At 37.9% G+C, this 24,587-nt stretch overlaps 1 protein-coding gene across 1 annotated transcript in view; it reads left to right on the top strand.

The window, feature by feature from the left end:
- The first annotated feature begins 309 nt into the window (after positions 1-309).
- Slc13a1 (solute carrier family 13 member 1) overlaps positions 310-24,587 on the top strand; it is a 77,733-nt gene continuing 53,455 nt past the window's right edge. Inside the window, exons 1-2 of the mRNA XM_051175761.1 lie at positions 310-426; positions 13,449-13,577. Coding sequence (XP_051031718.1) covers positions 328-426; positions 13,449-13,577 — 228 coding nt within the window. The 5' untranslated portion in view covers positions 310-327. The remainder of the gene's footprint in view (positions 427-13,448; positions 13,578-24,587) is intronic.

Below are 24,587 nucleotides of genomic sequence, written 5' to 3'. Positions count from 1 at the left end.
GGTTAACTTCTCGGTCTTACTTTCTTCTGATCCCTCCAGGCTACAGTCCAGTCACAGTGCACTATAAGGAAGGAAGAAAAGGAGCCACTATTACATTTTACAAACCACATAAGCAAATGGTCTTTGAGTCCTCAAGCACTCTTGGGCTTATCTCTCTGTTTTAATTGTGATAGTAAAACAATAAAAGTGAGATTTAATTTTAACTGACATCGGTCTGTCTGAGGCAGTAAGTAGAGATGAAGAGGTAGAAAAATATTAATCCGGGCTGGTTATTTAACATCTGCCAGAGTGTGAGGAGAACACGGTTGAAGGTACCTGCTCAGGACCATGAGACTCCTCAATTGTGCTCTGGTCTATCGCCGCTTTCTCCTTGTGATTCTAAGTGTTGTCCTTTTACTGCCACTCCCTCTCATCATCCGTGCCAAGGTAAGTGAGCCTGGAGCACAGACTGGCACATTCCTTGAGCTTTTAGGTTGCCCTTCTATGTTGCTAATGGCCTTGCTCAAAGCTGAATAAGTCATAATAGTTTATGCTTCCTTATATATTGCATTTTGTCTACTGTCTTTGTTTTCAATGGTTAGTCTCATTTCCTTCTCAGCATTATTAACTGGAATAACGAAACATAGTAGTCAATGAGAATCGTTCTCCAGCTGTCAACTAGATAAAAGGAAGAGCAGAAAAGAAAGAAAGAAAGAAGAAAAGAAAGAAAGAACAAAAAGCACAGCCTCCTTCTGATCTGATCTTTGAAGTTATCAACCTGTAAGGAGCATTATGGATTAGAATCCCTTCCCTTGCGAATAGACAATGATAAATGTCTGTGTTAAAAACTAGCAGGGATGTTGTTCTCTACAAATGTGTTGTACTGTAGTCATAGTTATTCTAGGATACAGGAGGCCTGTAGGCTACAGGTTAGACAACCCTAGGCAAAGCAATCAGCAGTGTGGGGTTTCGAGTCAGCCACAAAACTTGCCAGAAATTTAATTTCCTCCTGGAATAGACACATTAAAAATGGGAAGTTATTTTCCAGGTTAATAAGAAAATCTAATTAAATCATCGCACTATGCTTTGACTATTTCAGATTTTAGTGTACTTTCTTTGGTGTGGTTATGAATATCTTTCAATTTGCTTTTGAAAAGAGTCAGCATATTAAGCCTAGAATATTAAACTCAACGAATTTCCTGTGTTTTGGTGATATCATCTGAACCAGTGAACACTTAGCGAGTGCCTTCTCTGTGCCAGGCACAAGTGTGATTTGGTGGTGGGAGAACAGGTGTTGGAGACAGGCTCTCTGCTTGAGATGCCATATTTAGCATTTGCAAGCTGTGTGACCTGAACAACTTACATAACCTCCTCATGCTTCTGTTTTCTCCTAAGAGAGAATCATAGAGCCATGTGAGGATGAAATGGACAGTAGGGGCCTCCAAGTCTCCCTATGTTACCTGCACAGCCAGGATGATGCTTTCTTCCTGTGATGTGAAGTCCCTCCACTTAGTAGAAGGGAACCCACCTGATGCTTTTTTCTTATGAATACTATTGGAATAATAAAATAGAATAAGTAATTGCAATACACTGGACACTCCAGCTTCTCTCAGAATTCTTAGCCACCTATCTGGGAATGTCTGAAGGAAGTTCATGCAGTAATAGACTATTTTGTATTCAGCCAAGACCCTCTATACCTGCAAAGCCTGCAGAGGGACTATTCTTGCTCCACAGCTGTGGGTGGTCCTCTGCCAGGCATGATCATTCTACTGCAACTTCCTACACTAGATTTCCACACACAAGACTAGCCAGCTGTGTGACCCTGGTTGAAAAACCAGATAACAGAATTGACTTACACATACAGGGCTCTAATTTGGCTCCCCTCTAGCATATTTGCAGGTCTGTTAGTATAGCTAGTGTGCATAATAGCCTCTTTTTAAGCCCACTGATTTATACATTTCCAGATGTGGCAGAATTGTCTCATGGGAACATCTTGATTCACATATTGGTGCTTGTCATATTTTAAACATTTCTGCTTTAGTCTCGATATGAGCCCTTGCAGATTGCAGAGAACACAGTAAATTAAACTAAAGTCAATCTTATGCCATGGCTACACCTCATCTGTGTGCTCCTCCCTCTGATGTACAAATGAATGTCACTCTAATTATCACCCATAATTTTGGGGGAAATAAGTACAACCTTATTGAGACAGAAAACAAACACATAAATTAAAAGCTATAATGTGAGTTCATGATCCACTAACTGGAAAATATACTATTGCTGAGAAATATACTCATTAATTTTCCAAACATGCAATGATAAATGCATATTACATCTATACATTAGCTCAAGAGCATTGATTGCAAAGCAATGAGTTCTGTATCACACTGTTCTTACGAATGTGTTCTCTTTTGCTTCCTTCCAATCAACTCATTTGTAAAAATTCAATTAATGTTAATGAGAAAAAATTTTCCTAACACAATAACAGAATTTTATTTTTTGGCTATTTTGAATAGAAATTTTATCATTAATCAACTGCTAACTAAACTTAAAAGAGCATTGTTTTAACTCTTGAAATGAAAGCAGGAAAAGAAGTGTGAAATTTGCTAGGAACTTACATTGACAAGGATGTACATTAACTTACTGGTAACATTTTTTGGTACTGAAGTGTGGAAGCCTGCACTTGGAAAGACACAACAATAAGTTAACAGAAGAATTCAAGCAAAACAAAGTCCAATTTGTCTTTTAAAAACACATTGAGTCTAAGTGATATTTTCATTTGTCTACTGGTGATTGGTGCTTTCAGGGACTGGCCTTGCCTCCTATCTGAATTCCATTTCCAGTGAAGAAAGTATCATCAACCAAGGGACCCTCAGAGAATTTTTAAACAATGTTAAAAGGGAAGGAGAAAGGACATCTTTACAGGCTACTCCTTTCTTCCAGGCATTCTGCCAAATGCTTTGCTCAAATTGTTATATTTAACCTTCTAACAAACCAACAGATGATGGCTGCCATGACAGCATTCTCATTTTACATTTGAAGGAATCTATGCTCACTCAGAGACACCAAATACAACAAGGGCTGAGAAACTTGGTTGAACTTGGGTTTTGTCAAATCTCAGAATTCAAGTATTAACAGGTGTTTGGACTCGTCTCAATTTTGTGTTTTTGAAGGTCTATTCCTTGTGGATTGTTAATCATTTATCAACAACTCAGGCAGTTCTAAACATGATAATGCTTTCAATAAGTTAAAGAGCAAAGGAGGCTTATCCTAACCATTTCCTTAATTAGCAGTATGCTATTTAGAGGCTTCATGTAGGAAAATGGCATTGATTCCCAGCACTGGGAAAGGTCTTTTGAGAAACGAAGCAATGAGCTAGGTGTGTGCCATTTCCTGAAGTCACAGTGTCCCAGTTGTATCACATGGTTGTCAGGTTACGGTGACCCTTTCCCATCCAGGGTTCACTATGAGTCATGGCATTGGGTTGGTATCTTCATACCATCTTGTTGAATGAGAACTCAGGCCCATGTTTTTCAGTGTTTTCAATGGAGTGGTATTTTATAAGGAAGGAGATTGTGCCTTAGTTCTGAAGCTTCTGGATATAAGTCAAAGAGAAGACCATATTTAATTTTTACCAGTTGGTTATTACTATTACTCATTCACTCAAAATTTTCAGAGTACAAATAGAAAGAAAAACCAGTAAAGAGCTTGTTATAACCTGGTTGCTTATGTTTCCAAACACTTGTCTGAGTCCATTTGTCTGATCATAGATATTAATTACAAATGAATCTTTGCATCTGTGTTGCTTCTATGATGGTAGGAAGTTCAATTTCAGTGCATTTCTATAGATGACTCCTTCAATAAATTATATATTATGAATTGGAAGTACCAGTAATACTTTTATATTCTCACCTAATCACAAAGGTACTTCTATTTCTCCCCCAATTAGTAGTTACTGACTAGTAAGTGAACTTCTAATGCAACTGCTCTTCATTTGAATTAAATAGTCACAGTATTCTACTCTCACTTAAAGGAGAAATTCCCTAAATAATTCCATACAGAAGTCTGTTAACACTGACCTAGGCAGTATGCCACAGAATTGTTTATATTCTCTATGTAATTGTATTGGTTTATGACTATTTCAATTTGTTAATTTTAATCTAAGTATGTGTTCAGTTTTATTTTCATTCTTATTTTTACAGTGTCTTGGTTTTCTTATTGTTATTTATGAAACAAACAAAAAGATTAAAAGGAAGACCAACTAAGGACATAGCTTAATCAGTACAGTGCTTGTTTATCATCTGTGTAGTCCTGAGTTCAAGGCTCAGCACGGTGTATACAAGGTGTGGTAATACACGCCTATCTTGGGAAGTAGAGGCAGGAGGACCAGAGGTCAATGTTAAGGCCAGCCTGGGCTTCACTAGGCACTGTTTCTCTAAATAAGTAAAGACATAAACAAGCCCAGATTGTTTGAGAAGCAGTTGGAAAAGCCCCGAGCAATCGTATATTATCCTATTGCGTGCATTTCTCCAAGTATGCCTCACTCTGTCTAGCTGATGCACTGGCTAGGAACCTTTTTCACAATAAAGAGACAGGGAAACAATCATGTAAGTACTGAGAAACACTTACTAGTTGATGGATTGTAAAATGCTGGTAACATTTCAGTCTTCTCATGGGAACTTCTGGTTCCCTTTGAAAAATATTTTACAGCAAGGTAGACTGAAAGGGAGGAGAGAGTGGGGGAGTTGTGATATAAGTCTGAGCCCCACACCCACCCATGTGTGCTCTCCCTGCTCCATTACCTTTCCATCACTGAGTATGCTGCCTTTCCATCTAGATTTAACTCTCCCCACCCATCTTCTTCCTAATGTCCATTCTCACTGCACTCCCCTTGAGATGACAACCTTCATTGCAATTTTCCATATAACATCTTTTCACTCATACCCCTTCTTCCAAAAATCTCACCAGAGTACTGATTTCAGAATACCAGCTGGATCCAGTGATGATCACCAGTCAAGCATCTTTGACATTGGTGGAAAATTTCAACTTTGGCATTTGTCCTAATAATCTCCCATATCTGTCTTTCATTGTTTGCAGTCCCTAGTGTACCAGTGAATATCCCCGAATCTCCCTTTGAAATTTCTTTCTGGAATGCCCATCCACTTTGTCTTTCCCTCCTTGAGAAGACAGAATCAGACAGGTACAAAATAAGACTCATTATGGCTACTCTTGTTTGTTTGTTTGTTTGTTTTTGCATAGCTTTAGTGGCTCTGTTGTAGCCTGCATCCCATGTGTCAGTTATTACAATCAGAGATTGTAAATGCTCTCAGAGAACCATGAAAATTGTTTCCCTGTGTCCTTTAGCCACAAATACAGGGCTTGTCACATGGATAGTAGATACCAGTGTTGAGTGAGCTGATAGATTTTCTCATGTGGCAGAACAGTTTGGGATTTAACTTGTATCTAATAATAAGGAAAATGGGAGTCATAATTTTTCTGTGAGTTATAAGGTGAAAGAGGGAGATGGGAGGAGACGGCTTCTCACACAGAGAGAAGACTAGAGCAAGAACATGGGTGTGGCAGGAAGATGCCTGACCCATGAAGCTCATTTCCCTTCTGTGGTAGGATTTTGTGCATTGTCTGGTAAACGTGACAAAGGTGACAGCTCACAATAACTATTAAGAATTATTTGAAATAGACTCATAGTAATTATTAGAAATAGTCAATTTCTCTATTCTGCAATTAAGTAAACTCAGAGTCACAGGAAGTCAAAAATGTAACAAAAGGATTGGAAAAACATAGACTGACTCTGACATCCGGAGGACAGTGTTTTTGTTTGTGCTTTTAATTTTTAAACGAACATACAAGGTATTAGAAACACTACGACACTTTCTTCTGTTAAAACACACTTTGTTAGGAAATGCCATCACTGTTGAATAGTGTTACTATCAGATCTTGACAGAGTATGCTCGTTTTGAATTAAGCCATTGTTTCCACACTTAAAACCATGCAAAGCTCATTGAGATGCAGCTTTTCTGGGTCGGAAACTGTTGTGTGCACCAGATCTTGACCCACAATGGACTCTTATGGTGATTTTGATGGCAATTTATGGATTGAAACCCATTGCATAAAATATAGAACTATGCTTATTTCCAATTCAGTGGTGGGTGTGTGTTGTGGCGGTGAGATGAAAGTCATACATTTAGGATGCTAGCTAGGTATTGAGGGTGAGTAAAAAGGGCGGTTAAAAAATATTTCTCACATGGCATATTGGAGACGACAATTGCCTGTTTCTGCTATCCATTTTAAAATCTAAAATCTAATGAGAGATGCTATTTTTCTTTGACTGTACCGATGAACTGCATAATTCCCATCTTCAAAGATAGGGATCTTTTAAAGTAAATTAAATATGATTAATATGGATTGATCTCTGAGCAGTAACCACTGCAGTGGGGAGGTGTGTCACAAACCACACAAAGCCTCTTCAGGTTTTTCTAGTAATAGCACCTTCCTTATAGCACACACACTTAGAGTGCAGGATTTCCTGCTCCTTTCTTAATTGCTTTGTTCTCTTCAGGAAATCAGTTGTCACAAGTGAGACCTGGGATCGGTCTGCTACCCTCAAGCTCTGGTGGGAGGAGAGGAACTCTCTTACTCACACTTAGAACTATGTCATCAGCCAAAGTACTCCCCAGCATCAGTGTGTCATTTAAAAGTGAGGAGGAATGAATAAAAGACATTTTAAAACAGAATTTATATTTCAATTCCATCTGGAGCCATCAATGAAAAGAGAACCAAGGTGATTTTTTTAACCTATTAGCCACATATCCCAAGATAATATGACAGAACTTTGTGAAAGTGAAAATGCAAATTGCCTAGTCATACTTGCATTTACTTTGGCTGCTCTGAGCTGAGATGGATGAGACAGGACTAAGATGTTCTTAAATCAGGACTGGGGATTTGGGAGAAGGTCACTGTGAGGATATCACTTCTGCACATATATATTTTTGCTATAATTCTTTTGGTTGAAATGATGAAGATTCTCTGGGCAGAAATGAAAAGACATAATCTCAGTTAGAAGAGGGTCACATTTCCCGGGGCCAAGCAAGTAGAAGAGAAGAAAATAAGAGGGACAAGGTAAAGTGACAGATTTCTATCCTAATGTACCTTGTGCTCAGATGGACAATAAGTGTATCATGTAAGCATCAAAGTAAATCACTAAACATGATGGTAGAATGATCACAAAAAAACAGTGATCAACAGTTCCCCAAAATAATACTGGAGTTAGATCCAGATTAACACCAGAAACTAAGGACTGAAGAGATGGTCTTAAACCCATGAAAAGCAAGAGACTAACACTACTGTTGCTTCTGGTCCAGAGGAAGGAGGCACTGCCAGTTCCCCAGGCCAGGAAGACACACACATAAGCTCCCTTATTTAGTCAGATGTCCCATTTAGGTCATACCAAGCAAGATTAGGATCCTTAGATGACAGGATTTTATTTAAGGACTAATGGAGGTCAAACGTGAAACTCCTAGAGTGGGAACATAAATAGAGAAAGAGAAAGCATGAAAATAAAATAATTGTAAAGTTCCTTTTGTGTTCATGACTTCAGGGCTGACCACTTGATACTGGAAGCCAATTTGGAGGTTCTTGCCCAGGGAAGAATATTTCTCCTGTTTTCATCATTCTGTAGTTACCTGCAAATCTTTGTCTATGCTTGAAACACCATGATCTTTCCTCCTTCTCATGTAAGCATGTCTATTGTTGTCATCATGTTTGTTTAGATCTTGCTATGTTGATGAGACTTCATGTATGCAGTTTCTTTGACATTTCTATGAGACAAAAATCTCACAGCAAACTTCTTGTTTCTCTGGCTCTTACAATCTTTCCACACCTTTTGTTATGATCCATGAGCCTTAGGTATAGGAATTGTGCTGTAGATGAATTATAGGTTGTATTGATATAGTTCTGAATATGTATGCATATATATGCAATGAAAATTAAAGAAATAGAGGGCATGAGGTTGAGCAATAACCAAGTCTTGTGGAGGTATGTGAAAAGGATTGAAGGGAGGAATGGGAAGGAGAAAACCATGTAATTATACTTTAATTAAAAAGACGAAAAGTATGTAAATAAAAAGTATATAAAACAATAACTACCAGGATATATATGAAAATATCAAAGACAATGAATGCACTACAATAAAGAATACTGCAGAAATCAATCTAGAGGTGACAACACCCAAAGTGCAAGAAAAACAGTCAGGAATTCAGAAAGATACATTAGGAGAAATGTCATTTTTTTTAAACTAAAAGTATAAAGCATCAAGTTGAAAAAAGGACTAGGCTTCCCTCCCCCCTGTATTAAGTTCAGGCAAAGCAAACCCATTATAAGGGTTCCCAAAAGCCAGCCAAACATGAGGAACAGTCCTGATCCCACTACTAGGTGTACCACAATTAGGTCAAGCTACATAACTGTCACATATATGTAGAGAACCTATGTCAACCCCATGCAGGCTTCCTAGCCTACTTCAGACTCTGTGAGCTCCTATGAGCCCAGGTTAGTTGTTTCAGTGGGTTCATGTGTAAATACCTTGACCTCCTGGCTCATACAATCCTTCTCTCTCTTCAACAGGATTCCCCAAGCTCAGTCAATTACTTGGCTGGGGCATCTAAATCTGTTTCCATCAGTTACTAGGGTGTACCACAATTAGGTCAAGCTACATAACTGTCACATATATGTAGAGAACCTATGTCAACCCCATGCAGGCTTCCTAGCCTACTTCAGACTCTGTGAGCTCCTATGAGCCCAGGTTAGTTGTTTCAGTGGGTTCATGTGTAAATACCTTGACCCCCTGGCTCATACAATCCTTCTCTCTCTTCAACAGGATTCCCCAAGCTCAGTCCATTACTTGGCTGGGGCATCTAAATCTGTTTCCATCAGTTACTAGATGAACACTCTCTGATGCCCATTGGAGTAGTCACCAATCTGATTACAGGAGGTGGCCAGTTCAGGCTACCTATCCACTATTGCTGGGAGTCTTAGCTTGGATCATCCTTGTACATTTGTAGAAAAAAAATTTTTTTTTTACCAGGTTTCTACCTAACCCCATTTTGAGGAGGAGGTGGAAATATTAATGTTTTCTATTTAGCAAAAATCACAAAAACACATGGAAAGTGACAAACCACATACTAGACAGGGGCAAATCTGGGGGATGAGTACAGGGAAAGAATACAAAAGAATGGCTATGACTAGCATCTCACAAAAACATTTTATATCTTAAAAAATAAAGTAAATGAGACTGAATGTCCATACTTATTCAATATGATAAACAACTCTATCTGTTATGTAATTTTCTAACTGTTCTAAATATTTTAGAACTTTGAAGTCTCTTTAAAAAAAAGTTTGCTCCAAAGCTTTAGCACCTTGATGTTTTTACTGTAAAGGAACAGTGTCTTCCCATAACATTTCCATCACCCTTAGGGGGAGAGAACCTTCCTGCAGTAGAAAAAGGCAGAGGTGGCCAAAAGTGGGCAGGGGAAGTACAGAGGGAAGCGTAGTAGGTTACAGGACAGGACAGGGTATCACTTGGATGTGATCTAATGGAATGTCCAATGACCAAATAGTAAACAGTCTCCTCTGCTTGAATGAGAGTCTTGTTTCCTGAAAAAAAAATGATAGGTGTCATTTTTAGTCCTGAGGAAGTTCATGAGTGGTTTTTTTTTGTTTGTTTGTTTTGTATTGTTTTTGTTTGTTCATTTTTTGTTTTTGTTTTGGTTTGGTTATTTTGTTGTTGTTGTTTTGTTTTTTGTCTTCCCTTTTCTTCCTTCCCTTTCATTTTTCATTCTTTCCCAATCTTCATTTTGCTCACTTCACATACGGCATTTAGAATTAGGCATCAAGGATTTTAAATGCATTTTGCACTGTCTGTGATAGTCATAATTCCAAGTAGCTCTCTTCTTCCTATATTTTCTGTCATAATATATAAACAAGATAGAAACAGCCACTATTCTAGTTTCTGTCTTTCCATTCAAGAATTTATAATACTAAAGGGCTTTTCTAACTCTGGAACAAAACTATGGATTAAAATGTACCCTTGCCATCGTTGAAGTTTATTATAGCAGCATCACAAGTATTGCATACTTACACTAGACTTTGGAGGGTGGAGTGAGGTGGAGAAAATAATTGTCCCACTCTACCTGAACAAGGGTGATTCTATTTCCTCATTTTGTAGGCCTTCAGTTTCAACCAGGCATGGAAAATTACTATGAATTATGGCAAGTTAGCTAACAGACACAACAGAAATATGGTACAATTAAAATCCCATGAATCGTTCACATGGAAAAAATTGATGTTCAAATGTCATTGGGGAAAACTCCATGAATGAGATATAATTTTGGACTGCACATTGCATCATTGTCAGACTTTACAAATAGCATACAAATTCAGAGATCTCACCTGGTAGAAAGGTATTCCCTGCCAGTAAGATACTGGACCATGAGGTAAATATCAGAAGAAAAGACTAAGTTATCATATACCCAATAGCTTTTCAATCTTTACCTTAAACAATATATATATATATATATATATATATATATATATATATATATTGTTATTTAGGTTTTATTCAGAATGACAACACAGCTATCACTCTCTAAGGTTTTCTCTGAACCTGGAGAATTGTTGCATGTCACAATATGACACTAACATTACCCAATCTTTCACTTGTTAAAAATATAATTTCACTGCATTTTAATATAAAATCCACTGATTTATACATCTTACATATATATATAGAGAGAGATACACAAGCATTGTCGGTCAAACAAATTGAATTTGTTTCTTAGAATTTCAACTACTTTAAATAATAAAATAAAGAGTCCAGAAATCGAGCAGAAGTGGGTAAAAAGGAGCCCTCTGGGAGGTCCTGAGGCTTCCTGAGAGACAACTTGGCTAAATGTTGTGAATTGGAGCTTAGCCATCAGAACCAACCATCAAAATAGTCTAAAAGGGAGACTTGTTTGTTTTGAGACAGTCTTGATATGCAGAACAGACTAGTTTCAATCTCATGGCATTACTCCTCCTGCCTCAGTCTCCCAAATGCTGGGAATAAAACTGTGTGTTATGAGTAAGGTTTTTCCTGCCGCTGGACCCACCACAGTGTCAGCCCCAATTAACACACCGATACTCTGTATTTGATATTAATGCTGTTGGCCAGGTGCTAGTTTCTTATCTGCTAGCTCTGTCTTAAGTATTAACCCATTTCTATTAATCTAAGTATTTCCATATGGTCTCATCTTACCGGAGAGCCGACTGGCATCCTGCTCTCTCCAGACTCCCCATGCTGACTCCTCCTTATTACTTCCTTCGAATCCTCCTTGTCTCCTAGTCCCACCTATCTTGCTTTCCTATTGGCCAACAGTGCTTTATTCATTAACCAGTATGAGAAACATATTTACAGAATGACATCTCCCATCAGGTGTGGACCACCATATCTGGCTCAAGAAGCATCTTTGTAAACAGACAATTGATGTCAAGAAGCATTGGGATAAGTTTGACTGTAGAGCAAAGGTGATTGAATACAAAGTTGAAAATCCCAAATTATAAAAACAAAACAAAAAACGCAAAAGGCGCTGAGTAGATGAAGTCACAGCTGCATTAGTTAAAATACGAAAATTTCCCAGGAAAGGTAATCACTCAGTATTTAAAATTTGCTTATTGTTCTGCCACCAAAGTTGCCCCACCTGAGTAGATTAGGGCTATTGAAATAAATTTCAAGCCCATGACAGAGGTTAGAGGTGGTGACCAGAACCTGCCAGCTCCATTTGGCTTTTCCTTTTATGTTTCTGAGGCAGACTATTACATGTGGATGTTTTAGAGTGGTCTTGGTGTGGACTGGCCTTTAACCTAGCTTTATGAAAGAGAATGATGAAATCAAACTGTGTTCTTAGAAGATGCCCCAGTCTTGAAACAAGCTTTCCTCTAATGGACTTGGGTAGGGGCAGAGGAGCAGATTTGAGGCTTAGTTTTAGGACAGTTAATAGCACCAGGACCTGGTTGGTCAGAATTAGAGAGCATATGATAGTCAAGGGGCCCATGTTGTCTTTGAAACCTAGCCTCTTGCAAGTTCGGCAGAACACATAAAGTTATAAGGAAAAGTTTTGGGGCCATCTATGTGTTATCATTAAAACAAAATACATAGCCTTCCCTCTACACTGGCATTTTAAACTAAATTAGTGCCAACAGATTCTCTCTAGAGCTGTTTAGAAGGATTCAGTCAAGGCACTGCTTTATTTTGCTGTTTTATTGTTTGTCAAGACTATACAGGCAGACTCTGTAAGAACTGTCAACATCAAAACACCTTTATTCTTTTTCCTTTAAAAATATAGCACAAAAAATATAACACCTGGGCTTATTAAGGATCCCTTCGATTCACTGAAAGAGCAATCATGCTGGGGAGTAAATGCCCAGCCCAGAGGATGCAGCCTGATGCCAGCAAATCACAGAGAGGAAATCTGGATATTGTACAGGCCTTAAGAAAAGACCTTATCAAAACCCTAGCCACAGTCTCTCTTGGTAAATTTCCAAATGGAACCCAGAGTTTTCAGACAGCAAACAACACAAGAATAAGAAGCAACAACACAGTGGATGACTACATTGATTGACTGTTTAGCACTTCTCAGGGGATTTCATAACAAATTATACAAGTCACAGATGCTTACCAATTTAACTTCTTTTTAGTGCCCTAAAACAGAAACGCACAATTTTTGACTAAGTAAAGCAACACATTTAATTACAGTTAAGGTTTCCTTTGCGCTTCCCTCTGCTGTCCATAGTAACTCAGCTGCTTTCCTCAAAAAGTAAGTTTTTTTTCTAAGCACATGAACCTTAGCACCCCCAGATTCATGTGCTCAGAATCTAGATTTGGGCTCATCCCAGCCACCAATCTCATCGCTGTTCTTGCTCTGAGATACACTCCGGGATCTTTTCATCTAGGTTGATGTTTTTCACTTTTGGTTAGAAATATGGATGCGGTTCCCACCCAAACACACACAGTTAAAAGAGAAAAATGAAACAGTGAAACGAAAGGTACATCATGAGGAAATGTCTACAGCCTGCCTAGTTCTTCATTGCGACAATACTCAGAGAACATCTGAGATGCCAAATGTGAGTGAAGACAGACATCTCTGTACACTAATTTGAGCACAGAAAATTGACTCTAAGATATTCTGTTAGGAAGGAAATGTGAAAGAAAATGTTTTCTTCCCCCAGGTTTCCAGTTTGCATGTTTATTAACTTCTGCTCCAAAACCCTTAAAAACAACTGTCTGGCAGCAGCTTGACAATGCAGAAATTTTCACAGCTCCTTCCTACTCAGCTCCACCCAGCAAATGTGGTCATGATTTGAAGGACGATTTCTGAGTCTCATTTTTTCTCCTCATGCCTTGCCTTCTTGACTCTTTGCAGGAAGCAGAATGTGCCTACGTCCTCTTCGTTGTTGCCATCTTTTGGATCACAGAGGCCTTACCCCTGTCAATCACAGCTCTACTGCCTGGCTTAATGTTCCCCATGTTTGGGATCATGCCCTCTACACATGTAAGTTCTCCTTCAAATGCTGTCAGAATGCTTATTTTATGTAGTAGCATCATTTGAGAAAATTTGCCTTTAAAAGCAGCCGTGATCCTAAGACAAGTGGTCTTCATAAGTGCCCCAAATTTTCAAGTACTCCCTTTCTGAGATTCTGCATGTTTTTCTGCTTTTGAGGAAGAAACAAGTGAGAACTTCTTGAATCACATGTGTCTATAGAAGAAATGGGTGTCCATCTTCTCTTACTGACATTTCTAGCTGGTGCCCTCCTCCCAACAAAAGGGACCATCCATTCACATCTTGGATAATGTCATTCTACTCCTCAGAATTTGAACTGACAACACACACACACACACACACACACACACACACACACACACACACACACACAAGGAAACACTTTATGCTTTTAATGTAGGAAAACCACCCCCGTTTCCTTTTCCAGAAATCTGGTATTTCAGCAGATAAAGCCAAATTAACTTCCATGTGTATTTCTATTTTGTTCTTGCTGAGGAGATTTTATTCCTGCTGAGAGCAGTTTTGTACCTTTATGCAGTATAAGGGTGCCCATCTAAAGAAAATAGATTCAGTTTTCCCCTTAAATACATGAAAACACCCTGAAACAAGACCACATTTCTCCACGTAGTTTCCAGGAAGCAAGCAAATAATTGCCTAAACTAGAGTAGCATCATTCACCCGAAAGAGTTCAAGTTCAAGAGGATAGTCAATGCCATATACCTTTTCTGTCTTCTACTTGGGTCTAATGCTACAGCCTGGGTCTTCACACATCTTTTACGTGCACAGAGAATTTTCTTTCTAACTAGTCTTGGTTACGTTCTTCCTATGAGAGAAGTTGTTCCTACGTCATTTTCACATAGTTTTTCCCCATTTTTGGAGCCAAAATCTTTTTGTGCTTATGACGCACACCATGTTTCTACCTTTCTACCTTCCTCTGTTCTTTCTTGTTATGATTGGTTTGGAGCAGAGTCTTACCTGTAGGCTGAGGTTCAGCTTCTGAGGAATCTGAGACCCAAACATTTAAGTTTCTTAAATGGTGTAACCTGTTGAAGGGTGGGTAAGACCAACCAGAGACAGAAAATATGTTGTAGGAGCCAACAGTTGTTGTGTACCGCTGTGGCTGACAGTCTAGTCTCTTCATTTTCAAAGGCGACATCATCGCCAACATTAGGGTCTAAGAGGTGGAGAAGTGTTCTTCTGGGACAACTCTTACCTAGGGTAGGCATTTATGTCCTATGAATGACATCACTCCACGTCTTTCTGGTTGTAGGTTTTCAGTAGCTCACAAGGGTGTTAATTTTGACTTTGAAGAAATTCAGCATTGTCTGATATTCAATTGCATTGATCCATGTAACTTTTACCTCATTTCTGATCTGCAATTAAACATCATCTTTCTTTTGTACATAGCATCTTTTGTACATTACAATTAATGTAATCTCTACTTCTAGTCTTTGTGGTTTCTAGACCTTAACTCCTCTCTCCAAACATATCACCTCCAGCTCTATCAGCACCACCATTCCATCTTCATTTCTCATCACAAAACTAGCTCTATGTTTGTCAACTCTACCAAAAATTAAGCTAGTTATTGAATTAGCTTTATTTCCTGTTGCTGTGATAAATTGTCTTGACATGAGTAAAATAAGGAAGTAATGGTATACTTTAGCTCACAGTTTGGGTGTACAGTCCATCATCCTATTAGTTACAGGAATTTAAGGTAGCCAGTAACAATATACCTGCAGTCAGGAAGCAGAGAGCAGTGAGTGCTAGTGTTCAGCTCAATTTGTCATTTGTATTCAGTCCAAGCTAGAAGTCATAAAATGTTGTAGCCCACACTAGGCAAGTCTCCCTTCCTCAACTGACTCAGTCTACATAATAAGTCTCTCTCAGGTATGGTTAGAGGCTGCCCTAATCTACATAATCCCTCTCAGATATGTCTAGAGGCTAGCCTAATCTAGGTAATCCCTCAGACATGTCTAAAGTTTAACTAATGTATAAAATCCCTTATTGGCATCTCCTCAGGCTTGTATACCAGATGAATCTTTATCTCATCAAATTGACAATATTAACTATCTCCAGTATTAAATGTATTCAGTAAATACTAGTTAATATAGCTCGTAAACAGACAAAAACAGATCACTTTAGAAATATCTGGAGTGCTGCAAGGACAAACAAATGTACCATCTATATTCTGGTAAGATGTGTTTAAGTCTTTGGAGTCTCTACACTTTGTCAGGGGAACTAGAGCCTACAGGAAGTAAACTAACTTAGAACTTTCAGTCATTATGTCAGTTCTCCATCTTGTGATCCTTTTTCCACAAAAAAGTAATTAATCTTTAACAAGTAAATGCCTGACCAAAGCTAGTATGAAGAGAGTTACAAACTTCGTAAAAAAATACATGAGTTGAGGAGTTGATATTTATCTGCCTATATATCTAATCTTTAATCTCTTTATTCTTCTTTTTTTTTTCATCTGTAAGTGGAACATGAATCCATAAAAGTCAAGGCTATATAATCACACACAATATGTGAAACAATGTTCAAATGTTGACACAACACCCATGTGTTTTCATATCAACAGTTTTGAGAAAGTTTCTTGTCATTGTATGCTACATCAGCAGTTTCAAATATCAAATCTATCATTGAGTAGGTGAATATCTTCATCAAAGTAGAAAGCCCTAAGAATCTCTCTCTCTCTCTCTCTCTCTCTCTCTCTCTCTCTCTCTCTCTCTCTCATATCAATCCAAGTTCCCTCTCCCTCCCATCCTCCCATGCCCCCAACCCCCTCCCATCCCATTCCTCACCCACTCCACAGTGAGGGTGAGGCCTTCCAGGAGGGATCATCAAAATCTGTCAAGTCATTTGGAGTAGGGTCTAGGCCCTCCCTCCTGTCTCCAGGTTAAGGGAATATCCCTCCATGGGGAATAAGCTCCCCAAGTCCTTTCATGCACTAGGGGTACATCCTGGTTCCACTGTCAGAGGCCCTGTAGACTTCCCGGGCCTTCTAACTGAGACCCACGTTCAGGGGGTCTGGGAAAGTCCAATGCTGGTTTCACAGCTCTCAGTATGGGGTACATGAGCTCCCCCTTGTTCAGGTCAGCTGATTCTGTGGGTTTCTCCAGCCAGATCTTGATCCTTTTGCTCATTACTCCTCCCTCTCTGCAACTGGATTCCAGGAGTTTGGTTCAGTGTTTAGCTGTAGGTATCTGCTTCTGTTTCCATCAGCTACTAGATGAGGGCTCTAGGATGGCATATAAGTTAGTTATCAATCTCATTATCAGGGAAGGGCATTTAAGGTATCCTCTCCACTATTACTTAGATTATTAGTTGGGGTCATCCTTGTAGATCTCTGAACATTTCCCTAGTGCCAGATTTCTCTTAAAGCCTATAATGGCTCTCTCTATTATGGGATCACTTTTCTTGCTCTCCTGTATTCATCCCAGACTCAGTCTTCCTAGTCCTTCATGTTCTCCTCTCCCCTCCTTTTCTTTTCTCTTTCTCCTAACTCTCTCTCCACTCACTTTCCCACCCCCAACTCCCAATATGCTCAGGAGATCTTGTCTCTTTCTCCTTCTGTAGGGGATCTTGTATGACTCTCTTAAGGTCCACCTTGTATCCTAGCTTCTCTGGTGGTGTGAATTGTGGGCTGGCGATCCTTTGCTCTTATCTAAAAAATCCTATACACTTTAAGGCCAATGCTGAATATCTAAATCTTGTTGTGCACGTTACTATAATTGAAAACTACTAACAACCATTGACTTTTTATATTATTTGAATTATATCTAAATAGCTAAATAGTTCAATGTGATCAACTTTACCTTCTATAACAGATATTAGTATTACTATTGTTGAAAGTATACTTATAAATAATATATGAGAAAAAAATTATGCATATAGATTTTATGTTACATATTTACTCAGTCACTCAATAAATATTTATGTGGTAGGACCTCCCAGACACTTGGAAAACATTAATAAATAAAACTTGGGGAAATTTTTGTGACTAAAAATAGAGAAAAATGCCCTATTTATTAGGGGAATGTAGAGAATAAATAATATATCTAATAAATAAATAAGTTGAATGGTTTGTTAGGAATGTAATTGATGGGGCCTAAAGAGATGGTTCATAGTCTAAGGTACTTGTTATGAATGAAAAATCCAACTTACTTCCTTTACTTATTAGATACGGCATATGATTGAAAGAAGAGATTCACAGATACCTCCTAGGTTTTTGACATGTCAATTGGAGAAATGGAATTGCATCCCATGAAAATTGGAGTCATTATGGGAGGAGCAAGCTGGTTATGGGAAAGGGAGGATTCATGGGGTTTGTTCTGGATGTGTTCTTTTGAAATGCCTGTTGGGTATCTAAGTGAAGAAGTTGAGAATGGATGTGGATATGGCTCAAAAGAAGTTCAGAGTTCATGAAAAATGGTCTCATTTGGAGTTATTAGTTATATGACAAACATGAGCATATAGATATTTTTAACATCTATGATATGAGATCACTTATGGCAAGAAGTGAAGACAGAAGGTTGAAGCAGAGTCTTGGATGATGATTCCTTCAGTGGCTGGTGAATCTGGGTATGGATAGTAGCTTAAACCTGTAATATAAGTACTCTGAAGGCAATTTTGAGGCTAGCCTGAGCTACCTTGTGAATCCAAGGTCATTCTAAGATGGATAGGGTAAGTCAGTATCAAATAAAGCAAAAGAGAACAAAAGATGATGAATAAGAAAAGAAGATACTGGGCAAGAAGACCAGAAGAAAAGGTTACTGAGATAAAAGGAAAACCAGAAAAGTGTGAAGCCCTAGGATCCAGTGAAGTAAATGCTTCAAGAATGACACAGTGACCAGGCTATCAAATTTGGTTTGAAGTAAGTTAATACAGAGACCAGAAACTTTATCACTGCATTTAAGAAAACAGCATAAATAAATATTTTAAAGCAAACAAAGCATATTAATTTTAACCAAAAAGACACATTTTAAAGATACATTCTCATTTAACATATAGACAGTGTAAAGAACTACTTTTTATGACTTTTTATTGATTTATGTGAAGGTTCCTCAGCTGACAAATTAGGCAGAAACCCAGGTGTTCTGATTGAAAAATTCCGTATCTTTAGATGAAATCTAAAGGGGGCAGTAATGTAACGATCTTGATCTGGTAAATAGACTTTAAATCTCATAAATTTTACTTGACATATCCATTTTTCTCTCCAAATAGTTATATTTATCAGTGTCATTTCTAAATCACCAGCACTTCCTCCATGTATTTATTTATTTATTTTACAGACTCATGTACCTAATTCTGGCTTCAAGCTTGATATGTAGCCAAGGATGACTACATATTAAGGCATGCACCAGGCTGTGATTTATTTGTTGCTGATATTAAAACTCAGGACTATGGATCTCTGTATGCTATGAAACCACTCTACCAGATGAACCACATCCCTAGTCCCTAAAAGTGTTTTCTGATGTTATCTCCTATACACCATATTTTATCTCAAGTCTATCTGATTCTTATGAAAAACTAAAGAGTATAGAATCTATAATAGTGAACAAAGACTATGGACCTCATTCTTTAAGTTTAATATCTAAATTTGTTCATAAAGTAGACTATACTTTGGTGGTAAAGGATTGATATCTATAAAACTGAGGGCAAATCCATTTTGGTACCTAATGTTCAAGTTTTATTGAATACAACATTAGACAATTTTTTTGTATATTGTATTTGACTCTTACATGCCATTGTCAGAGTTGAATAATTGTTATAGAGCCTATATAAGTCGAAAAACTCAGAACATTTACTATCTATCCTTCTAAAAGTGTGATATTCCCTCAAGAAACTAAATAGGTTACAAGAATATCTTTCTGGACATGGTGGTACATAGCATCAATTCTAGGACTCCAAAGGCAGAGTGCCAGGTACATAACTATAAGTTTGTGGCCAGACTGGTCTATACACAAAATGCTAGGACATTCAGGGCTACAAAGTGACCCTTCTCAGTGTCTCCTGCCCCCATATCCATAAAAAAGAAAATCTCATAGTCCTGAACTTAGTAAAGAAAATCTCATAGTCCTGAACTTAGTCTTGTGCCTAATCACTTACTAAAGCAGTACATTTCCCTCACTTTTAGGAGATATATTCCAAAATGCCCAGAGATTGTCCACAAACTGTTGACAGTACTGAACCCCATATGGACATTTGATCTTTAGTGTTCTCCCATAGTTCCAGGTTTAATCTACCCTTTTGTATTTTATGCCCTGCTTTTTTCTTTTGCTTGAGATACACCAGTAATTCAAATGAGAATTACTTAACATAAGTACTTTGGTACCATACTTATCAATCTGATAACCAAGAAGGCTACTAATGACTAACTTGGAAGTAATATACATCATGGATATACTAGAGAAAAGGTTGACTGATATTCTGGTATGATAGAGAAAGATAGTGTGAGATTTTATTATGCAACTTTGAGCAGAGTACAATTTTAAATTTGTGAATTATTCATCAGGCTTCTAAAACAAAAATTTAAAAATCTCTTAACTATGAACTTACAAACAATTGAAATTTAATTTCTCATGGTTCGTGAGGCTGAAATTACAAGATCAAAATACCAGCAGAGTGGCTGGAGAAATGGTTTTGGCAACAAAGAACAGTTATTGCTCTTGTAGAGAATCAGAGTACAGTACCCAAAACTGGCAATGGGTAACTCACAGTTGCCTGTAAATCCAGCTTTAGAGGATCCAACATCGTCTTTCAGCTTCCAAAGTGTACACACACACACACACACACACACACACATTAAAAACATTAAAATTAAAATATCTTAACTTTCTTGTTACCTAGCTTCTCAGGGGCTATGGACTATAGTCTGGTTATACTTTTGTCTACATCTAACATCCACTTATGAATGAGTACATATCATGTTTGCCTTTCTGGGTCTGGGTTACCACACTCAAGATGGTTCTTTCTAGTTCTATTCATTTGCCTGCATATTTCAAGATGTAATTGTATTTTACTGCTGAGTAATACTCTATTGTGTAAATGCACATTTTCTTTATTCATTATTCACATAAGGGACATCTAAGTTTTTCCAGGTTCTGGTTATTATGAATAATACTGCTGTGAGCAGAGTTGAGCAAATGTCCTTGTAGTATGAATGTGCATACTTTGAGGGTGCATGCCTAATAGTGGTATAGCTGGAACTAGAGGTAGATTGATTCCCAATTTCCCTAGACACTGCTTTACTGATTTCTAAAGTGGCTGTACAAGTTTGTTCTCCCACCAGCATTGGAGGAGTGTTCTCCTTACTCCATATCTTCTCCAGCATAAGCTGTCATCAGTGTTTTTGATCTTAGCCATTCTGAGAAGTGTAAGACGGTATCTCAGACTCATTTGCCTGATTGCTAAGGATGTTGAACAACTCCTTAAGTGCCTTTTGGCCATTTGAGTTTCTTCTGTTTTTAATTCTCTAAGAGAGATACATGCATGGATGCACTTGGGAAGGGCAAATAGATAAGATCTCCTGAGTAAATTGGGAGCATGGAGGTATGAAGAGAGGATGGGTAAAGGGGAGGAGATAGGAGAGCATAAGAGAACTGGATTATTAAGTTGAGGGACAGAGAGAGAGAAAGAGAGACAGACAGACAGATACACAGAGAGACAGAGAGAGACAAAGACAGACAGGGATAGAGAGAGATGGAAAGAGAGAGAGAAAACAATGAAGAGAAATCTTGGTAGAGGGAGACTTTATGGGGTTAGGATGATGCCAGCTAAGACTCCTAGCAATAGTGGAGAGGGTGCCTGACCTGGCCTTTCCATGTAGTCAGATTGATGACCACCCAATTGTCATCATAGAGCTTACATCCAGAAACTGATGGAAGCAGATGCAGAGATCCACAGCCCAGGACTGAACTGAGCTCCTGAAGTTCAGTCAAATAGAAGGAAGAGGGATCATATGAGCAATTTGGTCAAGATAATGATGGGGAAATCCACAGAGACAGCTGACCTGAGCAAGTGGGAACTCACTGACTCTGGACTGATAGCTGAGGAACCTGCATAGGACCTGACTAGGTCCTCTGAATGTAGGTGACAGTTCTGTGGCTTGGGAAGTCTGTAGGACCACTGGTAATGGGACCTGGATTTATCCCTAGTAATATACTAACATTTTGGAGCCCATTCCCTATGGAGGAATACATTGTTCATCCTTGATACAGAGAGAGAAGGGGCTTGTTCCTACTTCAACTTGATATGCCAGACTTTGTTGACTCCCCATGGGAGGTCTTACCCTTACTGAGGAGTGGATAGAGGGTTAGGTGGCAGGGGGTTGTTTGGAGGAGAGCAGGAGGAGGGGAGGGGAGGAGAACTTAGTATGTAAAATAAAAAAAAACACCTTTTTGTAAATAAATAAAAAATTAAATGAAAATAAAATAAATCATACACACACAAAAAAAGTGTTAATTTTCTGCCCTTTAGATATTGTCTTGATGGTTCACTTATGGTAAAGGAGGAAGAAGCTTCTATTATGCTCTTTTATAAAAAAGTAGAGCCATTATTATGTTCATGTTACAGTCTGGTATATATGGTTTGGGGAACAATAGCATTATGTTGATAAAGTTGTTGAGTTTTTCCATAAGCCAAACTCGAGGAGAGGTAATCATTTTTCAAATCTCGAGTATCATGTCTTGCACAATGAATTTACACATTTCCTAGGAAAGAGCGGTCACTTACTTTACTTTCTCTTTGAAAGTTAATTATGTCTTGAAGAAGTAATTCCCATGTACCCATGACACTGTCTTGCTTTCTTTGCTAACTTGCTTCATTTCATTTAATAACTTATAAGATTCTTGAACATTGGGACTTGGTAATTAAATATCTATTAAACACAAACCATATGTGCTGCATACATGCTAAGTTCATAACTACCTGATCAATGTAATTCATTCTATCTTCAAAATTATCTGGTCTGTTGAAAGGGAAATTATGTGCAAAAATCAACATAATAGGCACTGGTTTTTTTTTATCATAACATGGAGAAATACCATGCAGTCTGAGACTTAGGGTCTCAGAGAAGGAATCTTTGGAGATTTACCATCTATTTTAACCCATGAATGAAGATTAAAAATTTGTAAGAAATGCAGAAAGTCTATTTCAGCTTAAATTGGAAACAAATACCAAATTATTTTTGTGTTTGGGGAAAGTTATATGTAAGAAGCAGTTGAGTGAGGTGGTAAGAGATTGTACTGGGAAGACAAAATGAGCTTGAAGTTTGAAGTGTTATGTATGACAATAAGACAATAAAGGATTTTGTCCCTGATACCACAGAATTAACTGAAAGAATATAGAAAGGCTAATAACATGGCTAGACTCACACTTTAGAAAGTGACTAAATGATGGTATATGGTGGGTTAAAAAAGACGATAGGTACCTTAAGATAATTATGTGTAAATAGAGAAGACTTAATGCACTTAAAAATATGTAGAATATAAAGGGAATGGGATACATATACTAGAAATGAAAGGGGAATTGTCAATATTTCTGAAATTTATCTTAGACAACAGAGTATATGTAGCTTTATTCTTCATTAAGCAGGAAACAAGAGGAAGAACGTGTAGGATATTTGGGTTGAGAAAATGGGTGTCATTTTGAATTATTGTGCTTTTTTAGATGTTTGTGGAAAATGAAAGCGTCTGTTGGGTTCATATTCTGGAACCTGAACTTCTGTGAGAGGATACAAAGTGCACAGTGTTATACTCACCACTCATTCAGAAAGTATGTAGTTTATCTCTACTATATAAGATAGTACGTATATTAGTCATGCCGAGATAGGAATTACATCTCCAGGATTTGCTGTTGGATGTGTGAAATAAGAACACGAATGGCACTTTCTAGAGTAAATGCAATTGTGAGAACAGATTTAAAACATTTCAAAGTAGTAGGCAAGAAAAATTTCTCAAAGAGCAAGGAACAAACTATTGTGGGAAGAAAATGTTCACAAGTATAGACACACTAGAAAATCAATATACTAAAGGGGTTATTGCCAGGTAATGTCACAGAGTTTGGTGGCTGGAAGGCTTAGAACAGAATAAACACATTTGGAACATAGGAACTTAGGAATAATTTCCTTCACTTCCTCTTTAATTTATTTAATATTATTTACTGAAGCTAGAGGACATGTGGTGTCACTGGTAAGACCAGGAGCATGGACTTAAGAAAGAAGTCCTAAGGAATGGCAAAGAAAAGTAGGGGAGGGCATGTCCAGAAAGACAGCAGGACCTACTTAGAAACCCCAGATGTCTCATCACTGAAGAAGTTTACAGGGGGAAGAACCCATTTCTTTCCTTTTTTTTCTCAGATTAGAGATTTTCCTGTTCCTCAAATGGTTGTCATTTCTTTGGGTGGCAAATCTTTGAATTCTTCTCTTATAGTTTTTCTTAAAAAGAAATAATCAGTTGTTGTGAACTCTAGTGAACCTATTGTGCTTTAGCATATTTGAGTTTAAACCTCTGTTCTAATAGTTTGTGGTACTCACCCTCTAAGCTTCCTTCTTTCTGCTCCACATTGTAACATCTATGGTCACCATTCTCTCTGCTTCTATGAAATCATGCCTTAGTTTCCACCTATGAGAACTGACAACATTTGTTTCCCTGTGCCCAACTCAACTCATTTAGCCCACCTTCAATGCATTCATGTTGTCAGACAGTGATGTCACATCCTTTGTTCCTTTAAAGTTTTAGGATGGATGACAGGCACGTGGATGAAGATATTATTCAAAACAACAAAATTATCAACAGAACTCATTTTCTTTTCTCTCTATCTTTCATGGCATTAGAACCCCATATTGGCAGAAGATTAGAAGGATATTTTCTCTGACAATCTCCTTTCAGCGTAGCATTGGGATTCAATTTTATACATCATTTCCTTACATTTGTACTCACAAATATGAGTTGCATAAGAGGCTTTCTTCTAACACATTTCAAGTGAATTTATTAATACTAA

The sequence above is a fragment of the Phodopus roborovskii genome, unplaced genomic scaffold (assembly GCF_943737965.1).
Source record: "Phodopus roborovskii unplaced genomic scaffold, PHOROB, whole genome shotgun sequence".
Taxonomy (NCBI): domain Eukaryota; kingdom Metazoa; phylum Chordata; class Mammalia; order Rodentia; family Cricetidae; genus Phodopus; species Phodopus roborovskii.
The sequence above is the reverse complement of the archived record's forward strand: the minus strand, read 5'-3'. Positions and strand labels throughout refer to the sequence as shown.